The sequence below is a fragment of the Pipistrellus kuhlii genome, unplaced genomic scaffold, assembly GCF_014108245.1.
Source record: "Pipistrellus kuhlii isolate mPipKuh1 unplaced genomic scaffold, mPipKuh1.p scaffold_m20_p_12, whole genome shotgun sequence".
Lineage (NCBI taxonomy): Eukaryota > Metazoa > Chordata > Mammalia > Chiroptera > Vespertilionidae > Pipistrellus > Pipistrellus kuhlii.
Genome location: NW_023425427.1, coordinates 28407102 through 28425158, shown reverse-complemented (window position 1 = coordinate 28425158; position 18057 = coordinate 28407102). Strand labels below are relative to the sequence as shown.

Genomic DNA, 18057 nt, shown 5'->3' with positions numbered 1-18057 from the left:
ACATTCTCTAGAAGTTTATACTATAAATAAGGGAGAGGCCACGTAGACTCAAAGTATTATGGAACAAGACAGTATAAATGTGCCACAGAAGAAATATAAGGAGGTTTAGGAGTGTTGGAGAAGAGAAAACTGTTCTCATAGGGATAATCAGAAAAGGGGTTATTGAAAATATTTATTATGATTTTATTCGAGTGTTATTTTATAGTTCTCTTGAGTCAGGATAACTATTCTAAGCAAAAATATCTGAATTGGCCAAAAACCTAATTGTCAACAGCAAATGCTATTTGGGAAGGTTAATATGAAATTTTGTTTTATGATAGTAATCATGATATGATTAAACCTGTGGGTTAGTGAGAAGAGAGGAATTACAAAGTCATTTTATAGGGTCACTCATAAGGCCCAGTGCACAACATTCATGCACTTGGGGGGAGGGGCATCCCTCAGTCCAGCCTGCACCCTCTCACAGTCCGGGACCCCTCCGGATATGTCCGACTTGCAGTCCAGGACCTGTCAGGGTATTTCTGACTCCCAGGAGTGGGCCTAAACCAGCAGTCAGCCATTTCCCAAGGGGTCCTTAGCACTGCCGCAGAGACAGGAGAGTCTCCCGCCACCGCTGTTATGCTCGCCAGCCATGAGCCTGCCTTCTGGCTGAGCAGTGCTCCCCCTGTGTGAGTGCATTAACCACCAGGGGGCAGTTCCTGTGTTGAGCGTCTTCCCCCTGGTGGTCAGTGTGTGTCAAAGGGACTGGTCATTCCACCATTTGGTCAATTTGCATATTAGAGTTTTATTATATAGGATGGGTATGTTCTCATGTTTCTCAGCTGGAAGTTTCAAAAACAGCTTTTGCCATATTCCTACTGTGTTTAGTCATAAAGCTTAGTGAGCAGCAAAATATATTTCTGACTAAGTCTGAGTCAGATGCCAATGTCTTTGTGAGGGTCTGTTTTGAAGAAAAAAAAAATCAAGTTAATTGAACCGAGAGCACTTAACAGAGGGACTGCTTGATAAATAATACATAATTGTTAACTAGGTTACTGGAAAAGTGAAAAGAGATCACTAACATATCATGGTGATAGCAACTTTAGGAAATAGCTACCACCTAAGGGCAAGGCTAGAGCAACAATGAAAAGAGATTGAAATTAAAACTGAGAAGCATGGAGAAGGGACCTACAGAGCTATCAGCCACTGCAGAGGGGACATGCTCAAGTGATAAAGCTCAATCTGCTAATGTTGGGAACACTGGCTAACTAGAGTCCTGTGCAGCTGTGGGAGGCCTGAAGCTCCTTGAGGGGAGAAGCTTTGATAAGTAGAAGGCATCACCTCCGAGGAACAAACAGAAAACTAAAGGAAAGACCAAGTTCCTTCTTAGTATTAACCTATTGGTAACCTAGTACTGAGCCAGCTGACAAAGAAGAAATGTGCCTAGAATTCCAGGCCCAGCATTGCAGTATTAAGTACAAAAAAGGTGAGTTTGAAGAAACAATATTACCAAAAAAATTGATCTCTGCAATATGGCATTACATTCCTCCATTTAAAATTATGTTGCTCATGTTTTCATTTCATTTTCTTCGAGTTCTGGACCCTAGAATATTTTAGCAAAACAAGAAACACAGAAAAGAAAAGAATTAAATTCTCTTCAAGGCCTCTTTAAAGGACTCACTTCCACAAAATATAATTCATATTGAATTTTTATCAATTGAGGTTTTGAGCTTAATTACAAGATTAAGTGAGCTTTGAGAAATGATTTTTTTTTCTTCTATTTCAACTTTTCTCTTTCTCTTTAGTAAAAGCTAACTTAAAAATTTAAGGGCACTTCAAAGACATCTTCATCTCTAATTTACTATCCTTACTGAGAAATAAAGTTTAAAAATGAAATGTGGAATTCGTAGGGACAGTGTATAAGGAACAAAGATGAGAGAAAATAATCTGAGTGATAGATCTGTAACTATTCTGAGAGTTTGAGTCTGTGGGTTATTTATATCAGAACAGCTTAGTTTCTGGCCATCAGAATGTAAATGCTGTTCTTTAAAATGATGGAAATTCCGAAAATCCTGAATCTGTGTTCAGGGGCAAGCCCCAATGCTTATGGATATCAGCAGCCACTATATACAGCCAAGTCGATAAATGACTGAGTTTCTGATACCATTTTTTCTTTAAGTTTGGAAGTCAAGTAAGACATAAACTTATTGTGTGTTTTTTTTCCTTTTAAAGGGATGACGATGATGAACTTGATGAAGCGGAATTGGAAAGATTGAAGGCAGAATTAGATGAGCAAAGACAAATGATTGCTAATGTCAAATGCAAGCCTTGGAAAATGGAGAAGAAAATTGAAGTTCTCAAGTAGGATGCCGTTTTTATAATTAGAAGTGCTGTCTTTGATATTGGTCGCCTAAATCCTCTGTGTATTACCTATATTTAACATATAATGCTATATATGATATATCGCATATATAATACTTATAATATACATATAATACTCATTGCATGTAATGATCATGGACATATGTACATGTATAATATATCATATATATATATATATATATCATATCATTAGAGAAGTTGGGCTAATAACTACAAACTTAAAACTATAAGCAAATTTATTGTTTGGATTCTTATCATGCCTGTGATCACCTTTGATTGTTTATTCATTATACTAAGAGTTTCCTTAGTTTAATACATTCATTACTATCCTCTGAAAAAGATATATTTGAACTTTACAAGTTTGTGTAGATTGCACACTCTTGTTTCTTTACAGAGTACCAGCCTCACGTGATATTTTAGGTGATAGCTTTTTTTAAAATACAGGGAGGATGGTAAGCCAACAGCACAGGAAATAAGATTCTACTTAAGGACTATGTTAATGACTAGTCCCTGGTTACCTGACAGTGACCTGATTTCACTCCTATATTGAGTACTGATGAGGAGCAAATGTACTCAGAGACACACAGATTTATGAACTTCTGATATTAAAAGTCAAATGCTTATCCTTTTCTGGAGGATGGAAGTGAATCCACCCCTGAGAATCATACTATGCTCCCTTGCCGTGGTAGTAGGTGAGAGGGAGGGGGGAGGGGTTAAAAAAGGGAATGTGTCTATGATAACAGTCATGTTTGCACAACAAAAGTTCCTGTAACAGATTGCATTTTTTCATTCAACCATTTTAAAAAATAGTGATGCATTTCCATAGCTATCCCTCCATAAGCCTATTAAACTTACAATGTTAAATGTTATTTTATACTAGAGGCCCGGTGCATGAAATTTGTATTAACCCCTCCGCCCAGCCTGCACCCTCTCCAATCTGGGACCCCACAGGGGATGTTTGACTGCCAGTCTAAACCGGCAGTCAGACATCCCTCTCACAATTCAGGACTCCTAGCTCCCAACCACTCGCCTGCCTGCCAGCCTGATCACCACCCTCTAACCACTCTCCTGCCAGCCTGATTGACACATAACTGCTCCCCTGCTGGCCTGATTTTTCCCAACTGCCCTCCTATGCCAGCCCGGTTGCCCCTAACTGCCCTTCCCTACTGGCCTGGTCACCCCTAACTGCCCTTCCTTGCCAGCCATCTTGTGGCAGCCATCTTTGACCACATGGGGGCAGCCATCTTCTGTGTTGGAGTGATGGTCAATTTGCATATTACCCTTTTATTAGACAGGATATTTAGTGAAAGTGATAGTATTATTGTCCCTGGTGATGAAAAGAGAACGAAGTAGCTGGCATGATAACTCATTTCTACTCTTGCCTCTGAAAAGTTTGTGTACTATTTAAGGAAATTGCTTAAACTTCTGGGGCCTCACTTCAAATTCAGAATAAGATAGTGTAGATTTACCCTGTGAGGAAGGGACCTAGTCATCATTTATAATGGTATTGTTTTGTGTTGTGGACTAAGGTTTTCCAAGTTTCAAACAATGGTTTTCCCAGCACACTTTGCATCACACAATTGCTGCTGGGAAGTCCTGCATGTGCGCATGTACATGCCAGCCACACAAGAAGGCAAGTGGCATTCCTAGCTCCATGAGCTACAAATGCATGTGCATGTGCGATTGTGTGTGTTAAAAGTTTTCATTCACTGAAGTGGCAATGATGCTAAGTGATAGGTTTAAAAATATATTTACTTGGCAAAATAGAAGGTTGGCAGCCTTATGTTGACTCCCAAAATATATTTTGAAATATTATTGGCCTTGAAATCCCCAAACCTGAGAACCATAGGGGACTATAAATAGAAAGTCACGCTATTGGAAAGCGATAATATTGTGACCTTTCAAAGCATGGTATGCAATTGCGTAAGAATGCCACAGAGCGTCTCTTCTTTTTGCACCTGTTGGAGGTCTAGAAATCCATCTCCCACACCCTCTGCCTGTTTCCCACGTGAGGCAGTGGCATATACATTGGCTTCAGACTTAAGCTTGAATATCAGCTCTTTCACTTAATAGCTGTGCAATTTTAAATGAATTATGTAGTTCTTATGATTCCTTATGAAATTACATGAATTTTGAGGGTTATGGGACTCATTAAGTGAGATAATTTATGTAAAACACTTACCACAGTGCCAGAACACAGTATGTTCTAGTAGCTGGGAAATACCCTAACTCTAACCCTCCTGTCCGAAGCTGGCAGTCTAACCACTGAGCAAAACTAGCCAGGGCAGGAGAAGCCACTTAAAAAATATTTATTTGGATAACAAAAATGTGTGTGTGTGTATATACAATATATAATATATTATTGATATATTATATATATATATATATATATATATATATATATATATATATATATATATATATATATAATTTCAGAGAGGAAGGGAGAGAGAGAGATAGAAACATCAATGATGAGAGAGAATTATTGATTGGCCGCCTCCTGCACACCCCACACTGGGTATCGAGCCTGCAAACCAGGCATGTGCCCTTGGCTAAAATCAAACCTGGGACCCTTCAGTCCACAGGCCAGTGCTCTATCCATTGAGCCAAAGTGGCTAGGCCCAAAAATGTTTATTTAACCATAATACTGACTGCTTTAATTTTTGACCCAGTATTTCTGGAAGCTGCCCATTGGCTGACTAGGCCTGGTGATTTATTAATGAAATACCCAGTGAAGCCAAGAAAGTTACTTTTAGGATTTTATTTCCATTCAAATGGGTGCTTGAAACTGTCAGCTAGTCATTAATATGACATTCTTCCTTACTCAACCTCCCTTCATCCTCCCATTCTTATATATATTTTAATTTATCCTCTCTGAGCTTTGTTTTCTTTATATGAAAGAATAATACCTTGAAGGATAGTTGCAAGTGATAAATGAAATTATGATATAATAGTTAATGAAAAAGGCTAACATTTATAAAATGATTAGTATGCACCAGGTACCATTCTCATTGCTTTAGGTCTATGAACTGATTTAATCCTTTCTATAACTCTGAGAAGTACTTCTATTATCTCAATTATATGTCAGGAAAACTCAAGGATGCCGACCGAGGTTAAGAAACTTGCCCAAGGTCACGGCATAAGGCTTGATACCTACCCTGTTTCCCCCAAAATAAGACAGTGTCTTATATTAATTTTTTTCTCCCAAAGTTGCGCTAGGTCTTATTTTCAGGGGATGTCTTATCTTTCCATGTGGTAGGTCTTATTTTTGGAGGATGTCTTATTTTTGGGGAAACACGGTAGTAGGCACTTGTCAAACAGTAGGTAAATGGATGCCCATGTTTCATTTTGATCTACAGAATTCAAATATGTGATTGCCTTAGACTCTTCATTCTTATGGGTTTAACTCAGATGTTTGATGACTAGGCCTGTCCTGCCTGTAAGAGGTGGCCACACCAAACAGGTAGCAGCCACCACCGGTGAAATGCAACACCTGGGTGGAAAATAACAGCTCTACTTATTACTCATCCTGAAACCTAAAACCTCTCACTGTATCAGAACATTCTGGGTTGTAGATTAAAAGCCCTCATGACTAAACCTAAATAAGTAACCACTTTATTTTGTTTTAGTAGAATAGAATAGGATTTGGATTGAAAATTAAAGAGACATGGACTTTGATATAATGAGCCTGGGCTTATTTATTTATAAAATGAAGGGGTTGCACTGTGGCTTAAGGTTTTCAAACAGCTGTCCTCAGAGTTCCAGTGATTTCATCCCAAGGGAGGCAGAGGGAAGAGGGCTGCTCAGTCACAATGCCAACTTTAAGCAGGAGACGTGAGGTTTCTCTCTTCTCCACAATGTGCTTCCATATAAAGCATTCAGTTGAAATAAAAATGCTTCTGTGCCTAGTCACATAAAAAAAAACAACAACACAGTTTTTAAAAAAGCAACACTTAACTAGATATTTAAAGAAGCTTATCTGGGGGAAGGAGCAGTTCTCACACTTTATAAGTCTACACATTAGGGTACACTCCAAGTATAATATTGCATGGGACTGGCATAGCATAGCATAGAAGCCATTTTATTTTTTTAAACCTCACCCCCAGATCACCTTGTCCATTGCTTTTCAGAGTAAAAGGGAAGAAGAAAAAGGATGGGGAGGAGAGAAAGAGAAAAACATCGACATAAGAGAGACACATTGATCAGTTGCCTCCCTCAAGTGCCTAACCCTAACCCTAACCCTACCAAGAATTCTCCTCCTTTATTTATGTCATGATTTACTTAATCTTTCTTATCTATACTGCACCATTTTACCTGGAGATGTTCCATTCTTCACTTTGAATTGGCAGCCTTTTCTGGGGGCCCACCGGCTTCATCTCTTTCGAAAAGTTATTAAGGAATTTATGATGCTTCCACCAACCTCAGAATCTAAAGCACACAGCCTCGTTAAATCAGCCTGACATTCTGCCCAGGAAGTTGGTATAATGATACTGGGAAAACTGATCTAAAAAATGCTACTATTGAAAGATATTGTCCAAGAAACTTGGCAATCAGTCTTATTCACTACTTTCTACAAACATATATTCATCCAGAATTCAAACACCCCCAAATTAAAATAAATTTTAATTTTTTAAATATAATTTAATTTAAAATAAATTTAATATAATTTAATTTAAATCAGGGATTTTTCTATAGTAGTATACTGTATAATAATCATAATTAAGAAAAGATTAGACTTAGGAAAGTTCTAAAGTTTTTTCCAGATGAAGTGTGGTTACTATTATCTTAATTTCATTTTATTGTACTTTATTTCCTAGGGTCTTATCATTTAGTGTGTTATATATGGTAACACACACTGCATCAGTTTTTTACAGCTTGCTAGGGAACTCCACTCTCCAATTTTTTTTATAGCAATTAACCTAACTTGCACTCTTTAACATTTCAGCTGTCTATAAATATATTATTCTTGAAGGGTGATTAAATGGAGAAATTCATTAATTATCACTTAAAATTATTTAAGAAGAAATCCTTTCAAATATATTTGACATAATACAATAACAGTACAAGAATAGCAAACCTGTACTCGATAAGTACAAAAATAAGATTCGTTTGAGAAATGTTCCCTGGTTGTTTTGGGGAAATGTCATCCAGTTCTCAGATAGGGTACTGATTGTGAAGATAACCCTTTACTTGATTAGGTTTATTTTAAGAGAATAATCAAGGCATTTTTGAAGATGTCTTTCTGAATATGACCAAGGAATGGCAAGTGGAATACTATTTTGGGGGACTTAAGCTTGCTGCTATGGAATAAAAGTGGTTAAGTCTCATTAAAATGCATAAACTGAAAGTAAGTATTTAGAAAACATTCTATTAGATTATCATAAATTATATGAAAGAAAGAAAAGAATTTGTAAATCAAATATAATTTGTCTAAGTTTCCCTTTTGCAGTGCTAAAAATTTAATAGGCACTTCTTTTTAAATAGTCATGTTAATTATGCTTTTACAATATATATGCATGAGTTTACATATACACATGTATATAAATGTGTGTATGTATATACTATTGCACAGACAACTACACATACACACTCAGGTATCTACATAAAGATATGTGATTTTTTTGGATGATTAATTTTTATATTTATGTATACACTACTATAGTTCTGTTTAACCAATGATTGGTCACAGGGATCTGGAAAAATTAGAGGGGAAGCTGTGGGAGGAAACTGGAATATTAAGACTGCAAGTCAACACAGCATAGGAGTAGGATGTGCTCTGTGGGTGTTGTGTTGCCAAGTGCTGAGGACAGACCTTCAGATCTAAGTCCGTCCTGGGGCGGCAATCACATTTACCAGGTAGTCGATGATTTGCAGAGCTCACTGAATTGCCATCATTTTAAATTTCTTGCCGACTCATGGATCAAAAGGCAGAACACCCAGTTTTAACATAAAATGAAGGCTTTTTAGCACTGCTAAATATTACCACACAACATGTGAAAAAATCTTTCAGAATACTTAGACATGCTTATCAAAGTATAAATATGAACACATAAGTCTTGTACAGGAATATTTTACCTAGCCTTTCAATGCAGAATGGCTCCTCTCACTCTGAGGCAGCACCCTGTGTATCCTGTTTCACAGTACCCAGATGTTTGTGATTAGATGTATTTGATTAAAATGCACATGAACCACCAGAATTAGCAAAGCCTATCTACCAAGCCCCGTACATGGCCTTGTGAAGAGCTGAATGTGAGTGTATCTAAGAATATAAGACTGTATATGTGATTCATGGTGGAAATACCTCCTTTGTTAGGGAAATTCCGGCAAACCGATGCCTAGAATGCCTTTCTCTGCCTACTCAAATTCTATCAGCCCTTTAATGTCTAGCTGAATTCTTTTCTCGTCTACAATATCTTCAAACGAGCTCTCAGGCCTCCCCTCTCTGTTCCCTTTGTACCTCACTGCTGCACTGCACTGCTATATAACAGTTTTATGGGCTTCCAACTCATTTTTCTTAATAGAGTTTAAGCTTTAGGAAGGAATCTACATGTTTCTTTTATTTCTTTCAAAGCACTGAACACATTCCTAAGAGCATAAAAATACTGAATAAATACTTAGAGAAAAAAATGGCCAGCTAAAAGGAGGAATGAAAGTATGGTAAAAATGAAACAAATTTGCTTATTGACCAGAATTTTGGATAGGTTCCTCTTACAGCTATGTACAGCAATTTATATTTTCAGTGCTATTTTTATCTGTTTCTGAGAATTGTTTTCCCACAGTCTAGGGGAGTGGGGTCCCCAGGGGTAGAGGTAACACTGCCATTTTGCCAATATTCAGTGATGGGAATAGTTGAGGTAAGTTTTAGATTTAGCTTATAATATTCTTTTTGGACTCCTGATCTTAAGATTTGTTTGTGACTTATGGTCACATTCTTTCCAAGTCTCATTTCTGCTAAAACCAAAACAAAACAAAACAAAACAAAACAAAACAAAACAACAAAAGGTAATGTAGGCTAGAATATACCTAGGAGTCTTAGGGATAGGGCCTAGTTGCTCACAGCCCACATAATACCACCCCTGCTTTCAGGTATTAGTGTCATTAATTGCATGCTGCATTGATTCATTAAAACAAAGACAAAAATAAAGCAAAATTAAAATTCTTACTATAGGGATTAATAAGATTATATGGGGAGATACTTGTAAATGTACTGTAATTCTTTCCTCTGAGAAAGAATTCATTATTTAACTTCATTGTACATTATCTCTGCTGACAATCTTAGAATTTTTGGTGTTCTTCTGTGGCGGAAAACGAACTTGTGCTGTGACCAATCCCTCAAAGTCAGCAAAAGCTTTAGGTCCTGGGGAAATTGTGTGGTCCTCTCTCCCCACTCCATTGCTATTACAATACAAAGGAATATATTTTAAATCATATATTGAATCTTAAATTAACCATGTACAGAGCAGAATTAGAATAAAACTTAATCAGTGAGTCAAAGAGGGTCTATGTGCTTTCTTTATTTTGTTAAACCACTGAAGTCTAACTATGTCATTTCACCTTTGATTCATCTAAAATTACTATGAGATGCTTGACTGATCTCTAGCGTATAACCAAAATTGAGATGGAATCTTTATTTGACATTTAAGGCAGCCGTGAAAATGAGCATTGTTTCATAGCCCCAAGGAGCAAAGAAGCCCTCCTAGGTCTGGAGAATTTCCATGGCTAGTAACTTTGAACTTAATATAACATTGGACCTATCCAAGCAATGCTTTAGTTACTCACCAACGCTAACATCTATTATAGCTTTCACACATTTCCATGAGTATCATCAGAGTTAGTAAAAAAATTGTCTGAAGAACTCTTTGTGAACAGATCATTCTAAAGTTTATTGCTACTAAAAACTTTAGAGGTCTTGATTCTCTCTCTCTGTTTCTGTCTCTTCTCTCTCTGTATATGATATATGGTATATGATATGTGCTTTGTGATATGTGATATGTAATATGTAATATGTATACATATATATATATATATAAAATCTGTGAAGTGGTACTATACAAATGGAAGCACACCAAAATAAGCTAGACATATAAACTATTCATAGAGGTAATATAAATGAAGAGGCAAATTCTTGCCTGTTCTTTGTTTATTTGTTATTTGTTCTCAGATTGTTTCTGATGTTTTTATTTACCAAGGGCAATTTACCAAGTTTACAAATATATAGACTACTATTTATAGTGCCCTTACTGTTTGCCATGAATACATTACATACATTATTTCATTCTTACATGCATGCATTAGTTTCTATAAAATATGCAAAAACCCAGTGGAATAACTGTTACTTTCTCTATTTGATAGAAAAAGCAACTGAGCATCTTAACCATTACAACTATTGCCACTAGCATTCTCTTTATAAAAACACTAGAGGCCCAGTACATGAAAATTCATGCACTGGAGCAGGGGGTCTTTCAGTCAAGCTTGCCCCCTCTCACAGTTCAGGAGCCCTCAGGGGTGGGAGGCAACCCGGAGATCAGTGGAAGTTGATGCCCCATCACACCTCTGCTGCTGCCACAGCCAGCAGTGCAAGCCTCAGCTGGCCCTGGTTACCTGAGCTGTGGGTGGCTGGGCAGCTGCCATCTGAGGCTTGCCTGCACCTCGGACCAGCCCTGGGCAGCTAGGGGGTTGAGGGGACTGGGGGACTCTGGAGGCAGGTGCACAGAGTGACAGCTTTGCCCTGTGCCTGCTGCCCTGGTGGGGCTGAGGGTACTGGGTGCTGCAATCTTGTGGTTGTGGACATTGTCATCTTTGAGGGCGTGGCAGTCAATTTGCATATCCCATCCTTATTGGCCATGGGTGTCGCTATCTTTGAGGGCGGGGCAGTCAATTAGTATATTCCCTCCTATTGGCTATGGGCACTGCCATCTTTGCAATGGTGTGAGGGTCAGTTAGCATGTTCCCTTTTTATTAGATAGGATGTTTTGAACAATCACTTCCTGTTTTATTTTATTTATTTATTTTTTAAAATATATTTTTATTGATTTTTTACAGAGAGGAAGGGAGAGAGAGAGAGAGAGCTAGAAATGTCGATGAGAGAAAAACACCAACCAGCTGCCTTTTGCATACCTCCTACCGGGGATGTGCCCGCAACCAACGTACATGCCCCTGACCGGAATCAAACCTGGGACCTTTCAGTCCACAGACCGACGCTCTACCACTGATCCAAACCAGTTTTGGCTCACTTCCTGTTTTATAATGATTTTGAATAATTCTACCATCTAACTTTGGAGTTTTATTGCTAGGCCTATAGTCCTTATTTTAGTTTTTGCATATTAGACTAGTTTTTACCTCCGCAATTTTCTTTCAATTATCCAAATTTCTTTGATATTTTAGGTATATCAAAGTTCTAATTTTTAGTTAATTTAAATGGTCAAATTTTTCAAATGTGCTTATTTTTTAATTTTAATTTTTAATTTTTGTGCTTAGATTATCATATATTTTGCAGAGTGGTCCCCTGATACTTTAAGTACCTCCCTTGACCTATACATAGCAATTATATTATTATTATTTTTTCTTCCATTGACCTCTCCCCAGCTACTCCCATCCACCAGTACATGCCCTCACTCCCCTAGTGTCTGTGTCCATTGGTAATGTTTATATGCATGCATACCAGCCCTTTGGTTGATCTCTTACGCTTTCCCCCTTCCCTGCTTTCCCTCTGAGGTTTGACAGCCAGTTGGATGCTTCTGTGTTTCTGGATCTATTTTTGTTCATCAGTTTATGTTGTTCACTATATTCCACAAATGAATGAGATCATGTGGTGTTTATCTTTCTCCTAGGGGCTTATTTTACTTAGCATAATGCTCTCCAGGTCCAACAATGCTGTTGCAAATGATAAGAATTCCTTCCTTCTTTTTTTTAATTTTTATTGTTTAAATTACATACGTCTCTTTTTTTCCCGATTGGCACCACCCTGGCCACTCCCACCCCCTAGGACAAGCCCCCCACTGCCCCAGTGTCTGTGCCCATTGGTTATGCTACTATGCATGCATACAAGTCCTTTGGTTGACCTCTAACCACTACCCCCCTTTCTCCCCCCCCCCCACCTTCTCCCTGAGGTTGGATGGTCTGGTTTTTGTTCATCAGTTTATGTAGTTCATTATATTTCACATATGAGTGAGATCATGTGATATTTATCTTTCTTTGACTGACTTATTTCGCTTAGTATAATGCTCTCCAGTTCCATCCATTCTGTTGCAAATGATAAACTTTCCTTCTTTTTTGCTGCAGCATAGTATTACATTGTATAGATGTACCACAGTAGATGTACATCTGCTGATGGGCACTTAGGCTGTTTCCAAATCTTAGCTATTGTAAATTGTGCTGCTATGAACATAGGGGTGCATATATCCTTTCTGACTGGTATTTCTGATTTCTTAGGATATATCCCTAAAAGTGGGATTGCTGGGTCAAATGGGAGTTCCATTTTTAATTTTTTGAGGAAACTCATACTGTTTTCCACAGTGGCTGCACAAGTTTGCATTCCCACCAGCAGTGCAGGAGGATCCCTTTTTCTCCACATCATTTGTCATTTGTTAATTTGTTGATGATAGCCATTCTGACAGGTGTGAGATGGTACCACATTGTTGTTTTGATTTGCATCTCTCAGATGATTAGTGACTTTGAACATGTTTTCATATATCTGTTGGCCTTCTGTATGTCCTTTTTTGGAAAGTGTATATTTCGGTCTTTTGCCCATTTTTTGATTGGATTGTTTATCTTCCTTATGTTAAATTGTCATTATTTGCAAATGACATGTCATTGTACATAGAAAACCCTAAAAACTCCATAAAAAACTATTAGAATTAATAAATGAATTTAGCAATGTAGCAGGATACAACATTAAGCCAGTAATGTATGGCTTTTTTATACACCAATAATTAACTTACAGAAAGAGAAATTTTTTAAAAAAATCCTATTTACCATTGCAACAAAACAAGAAACTTAACTAAGGAGGTAAAAGACCTGTATTTGGAAAATGCCAGGACATTAAAAGAAGAAATAGAGGAAGACATAAATAAATGGAAGAATATACCATTTTCATGGATTGGTAAAATCAACATCATTAAAATGTTCATACTACCCAAATCAATCTATAGATTCAATGCAATGCCCATTAAAATAACAATGGCTTATTTAACAGATCTAGAACAAACTCTCTCAAAATCATATGGAATAAAAAAAGACCCCAAATAGCCACAGCAATCCTGAAAAAGAAGAACAAAGATGAAGAACAATGGAGTCAAGACAGTCTCTTCAATAAATGGTGTTGGGAAAATTGGACAGATACATGCAAAAAAATGAAACTTGACCACCAACTTACACCATACACTAAAATAAACTCAAAATTGATAAAGGACTTAAACATAAGATGGAAAACAATAAAAGTCTTAAAGGAAACCACAGGCAGCAAAATATCAGAATATGTCATAGCAATATCTTTCTAGATACAGCTCCCAGGACAATGGAAATTGAGGAAATAAACAAATAGGACTACATAAAAATAAATATCTTCTGCACAGCAAAAGAAACCATCAACAAAAGAACAAGAAAATCCACTGCATGGGAGAACACATATGCCAATGTTATCTCCTAAGGGTTTAATCTCCAGCATTTACAGGGAACTCATACAACTTTACAAATGTGCTTATTAAGAAAAGACTTCTCTTCTTATCCCTTTTCTGGGTAGTGTTCAAGAATACAAGTTTTGATTACAGTTTCTTTAAAGACAAGTTTAAAATGTCTTTCATTTACTCAGCAACAAATGGGTTGCTCAATCATACTATTAAACTGAAAACAAGAGGAAAGAAAAGTCAACTTGATGGAGCCCAAACAGGGAATATGTTTCCTGGTATGAAAATGTATCAAAGGCAATTTAACAAGCCCTAATTCCCCTGGGCAGTCAGGGTTGTATCATGTGTTATGGTTAAATTATCTATTTTGTAAGTTAGGCCAAAGTGTGCTCCTTCCCCTAACTGTGAAAGCATTCTTGAAAGCCCATGAAACCTTATTATTCTAATTACCAACAGGAGCAGCTGATAAATGAATTATGAGGCCAGGTATCATTGTCATTAAATAGACCTCGCTCAATTATTTATCCCTGGGTCTGGGGTTACAGCCCAGAAAGCTGTGCATATTATACCAGTGCTTGCTTGAGCTCTGAGACCTGGAGACCAGCTTATAGTCTTGGCAGGTGGCTTCTGTTGAATGCAGTTAAAGGGGATGACACACATTTTTCAGTCAGAAATTTGAATGGTGTGAGGCCAACAGGTATTCAAAGCTTATCCACAAAAGTCTACTTCAATTTTAGCCATGTTGAAAAATCACTTTAAGTTATCTGGATAAATATAAAATGGTAGGAAAATGGATTAACTACGAGAAAAATATGAAGAAATGTTGATGCTTTTTAATTTTTTAAAGACACTGCACTTTCTTTTCTTGCTTTCTGATATGTCACGGGCACTTCAGCTTGATAAATATCAGTCATTGATTATCTCCTTTTTGGATAGTTTCTTTTTGCATTTTGCTTCTAATAGCACAATGAAAGATGACTTCTGTTGAAGAAATCTGTTATCAGGGATTAGGGATTGGGTGAGGCTGGTTTTCTTCATCTTGACATCATGCCAGCTCACTGCAAAGAACAAAGGCATGCTCTCTCCTTGAGTCACTGACCACATGCAGTCCAGTATTCTTTCTTCTAAGCCTTCGAGCAGCAAGAGTGCTTCCTTATATCCCAAGAGCATCAAATTAGGGAAATCAAGAGTCTGTTCTCACTAAACACTTACTCTCTACCCACCCATGGCTGCTGACTTTGTTTTAAAGTCATTACCCAGATTCCTAATGAATTGAGACTAGCAGTTATGTTGGCCAAGATGAGCAGTGGGGAACAAGGGGAGGTAGAAGGGCTGTTCAGGGATCCCTTTTGAGTTAAATTTCAGGGAGACCTCTTGAAGAATGGAGGAGGAGTTAGGACATCAAGGAAGAGAAGAAATTCATACCTGAGATTATGTGGAGTAGAGTGAAGTCCAGACTTTTATATTGAGGGCAGTCATTAGGAAATATGAAACTATGCCTAACATCAGGACAACTTGGGAATTGGAGATAGTTAATAAAATCTCATTTAGATTTTTCAAAGGAAAATCATGTTCATAATAAATGACAAATCCAATGACTACCATGTAAATCAGTTTCTATATTGTTAAATGAATTTATAAGTAATTTTCTGGTGATTTTAATATGGTTATAACCCTGACCTTCCTCTTTCTCTCTTAAATCATAACAGTTGTTTCTGTATCATAATCATCAGCTCACAATTAAAAATCTTATCAGAAATATAGAGTAGAATAGCCTTTTCTTTATTGTTCCAGCTGTTTGGAGAAGTCTAGTTTTCTAACCAGCCACTCATCTAGTAATAGAATTGTAATAGGCCAAATTGAGTTTCTTTTCAATTATATGCAAAGCATCTAGAGTAGTGAATATACCCATGAAATAGGGACTTGACATTTGAAAAGCAAGCTTTACTAAGAAGATTTTTTGATTTACTACTTATGTGTTTATTATAATAGAGAATGATGTGATAATTCCTATGTATAACTGGTTTTATGAATTTAAAAATTCTTGATGCCAAGTAATTGAATTATAGTCAATTCTGATATTTAATATAATGCATGGATTCCTAAAAATCACTACAATATGCAAAATCAGGCAATGAAAACCATAGCATTTATAGGAAAAATGGGAAGAGGGGTACAATACTTAGAAATGTCTTCAGTGACACACAGAAAGATAGACGTAAAAATGACAGCAACATTTTACACATGCTAAATGGTTAAGAAATACATAAATGCAACAATAAATGTGGCAGCTTACCTTGAAAAAGACCTGCAGTTTGCTGTGGAAATGCTTTAGCAGGGTTGCAATTTGTGTTACTGTAAAGTGTGGAAAGAGGGTCATTGTAGCACCAGCTGTGAATGGATGTGGTTTTGTTAAATTAGATGGTACAGTCAGGGAGCTGGTAGATGAGGTGTGTGCATTTTGTTCATTCTTATATTGCTAGGTTTAGCTGGATGCAATTTTCGGCATTCTCTGTGTGTGTGTTGTTTTTTTCTTTTCTTTTTTTTTTCTTTTTTTTTAATCTTTTTTTTATCTTTTTTTATAAAATCACGTATAAGCAAACAAAATTTTGTGTTACGCTCAAATTGTTCCATAATCTATCAATCATACCAGAATAAATTTGCAGTTTCAAAACAAACATTACTGTAAGATTGGCTGTGATGTAAATGTAAACCATTTACATCTGTGATCTTACCTTATTCTTGCCACCATCCTGGCAAGCAGGGAGGGAAGCAGTTGCCTGATTTTTATCTGTTGGTTGGGGAATTCTGACCTGTTGAAGGCCACACAGTAACTACATTAAAGGGTTTGTTAATAAGTTTATTTATTTTATTTATAGCCATGTGTTGAATGGTCTTATCTGTAAAACTGCATATTCCAGGGGCCATCCAGCTGACAATAGCATTGTACCTGTATGATCACAATCCAGATCTGGCTTATCTCTTGGGTTCTCTATGGCCCCTGTGACATCAAAATAAGCCTGGCCCACCTATACTTTATAAAGATTTTTCACATATCAAATAAACAACAATAACAAAATTGACCAAAGTTACAAATATTGTACATTTTCAATCCTATATAATAAAAGCCTAATATGCTAAGTGTCCAACTGTTCATTCAACTGTTTGACCAGTCACTATGATGTGCACTGACCACCAGGGTGCAGACACTCCAACCAGTAGATTAGCTTGCTGTTGGGGTCTTGCTGATAAGGACTGGGCAAGAAAGGCCAGACATGCCCTGGAGCCTACCTGTGGTCTTTCCCTAGCCCCGATCATGCACTGGAGGGGTCCCTCGGCCTTGCCTGCACCCTCTCACAATACAGGGCCGCTTGAGGGATGTCAGAGAGCTGATTTCAGCCTGATCCCCACAGGCAGGCAAAGGGACCCCACCAGTGCACAAATGCATGCACCAGGCCTCTAGAATGTTTATATTAACCATTTTGATAAATGTCTTTTAACATATATACAAAGACACTAATATAACTACTGTAAATGTATAAATATTTGATAATGATGGTAAAGTATGAATTTGAAGCCCATTCTAAATGCAGGGCTAAAAAGAATTCCTTCCCATTTTCCTCTTCCTTCAATCACATTGCTTTACATAATGTGAATTTTCTGTTTTAAGTTGTGATTGCTTTTACAAGATTAAATACCAGGTCAATAAATATGTTGCATGTCAGTTTGTCCTAAACTCTCTGCCCTATTTATTTTTTTAATAATAACCCTTAAAAAAGAAGGAAAGAATGTATTTTAAAATAAACATTTTGACTGCCAAAATCTGAAATAAAGTTCAGATTCAATTTTATATGTGGTAGAAATGAGAAGAGCTTGGGTTCTCTCTTTTGACATTTAGTAAAAATTCTTTGCTTTTCAATGACTTCATCTGATAAATAAGCCAGCACAAACTATCTTATTCTTATTGGAAAAAATTTAAAAATCTTAAATATCCATTGCAAGTTCCTAGGTTATGAAATACAGCTTAAATTCACTTGTTAAGGGTTTGGAAGAAATAAGATTGAAAAATTAA

General features: G+C 36.9%; 1 protein-coding gene across 1 annotated transcript in view; it reads left to right on the top strand.

The window, feature by feature from the left end:
• Positions 1 to 18057, top strand: part of TMC1 (transmembrane channel like 1) — a 113064-nt gene that overhangs the window by 29113 nt on the left and 65894 nt on the right. Inside the window, exon 4 of the mRNA XM_036433796.2 lies at positions 2212 to 2340. Within this exon, the coding sequence (XP_036289689.1) occupies positions 2212 to 2340 (129 nt within the window). The remainder of the gene's footprint in view (positions 1 to 2211; positions 2341 to 18057) is intronic.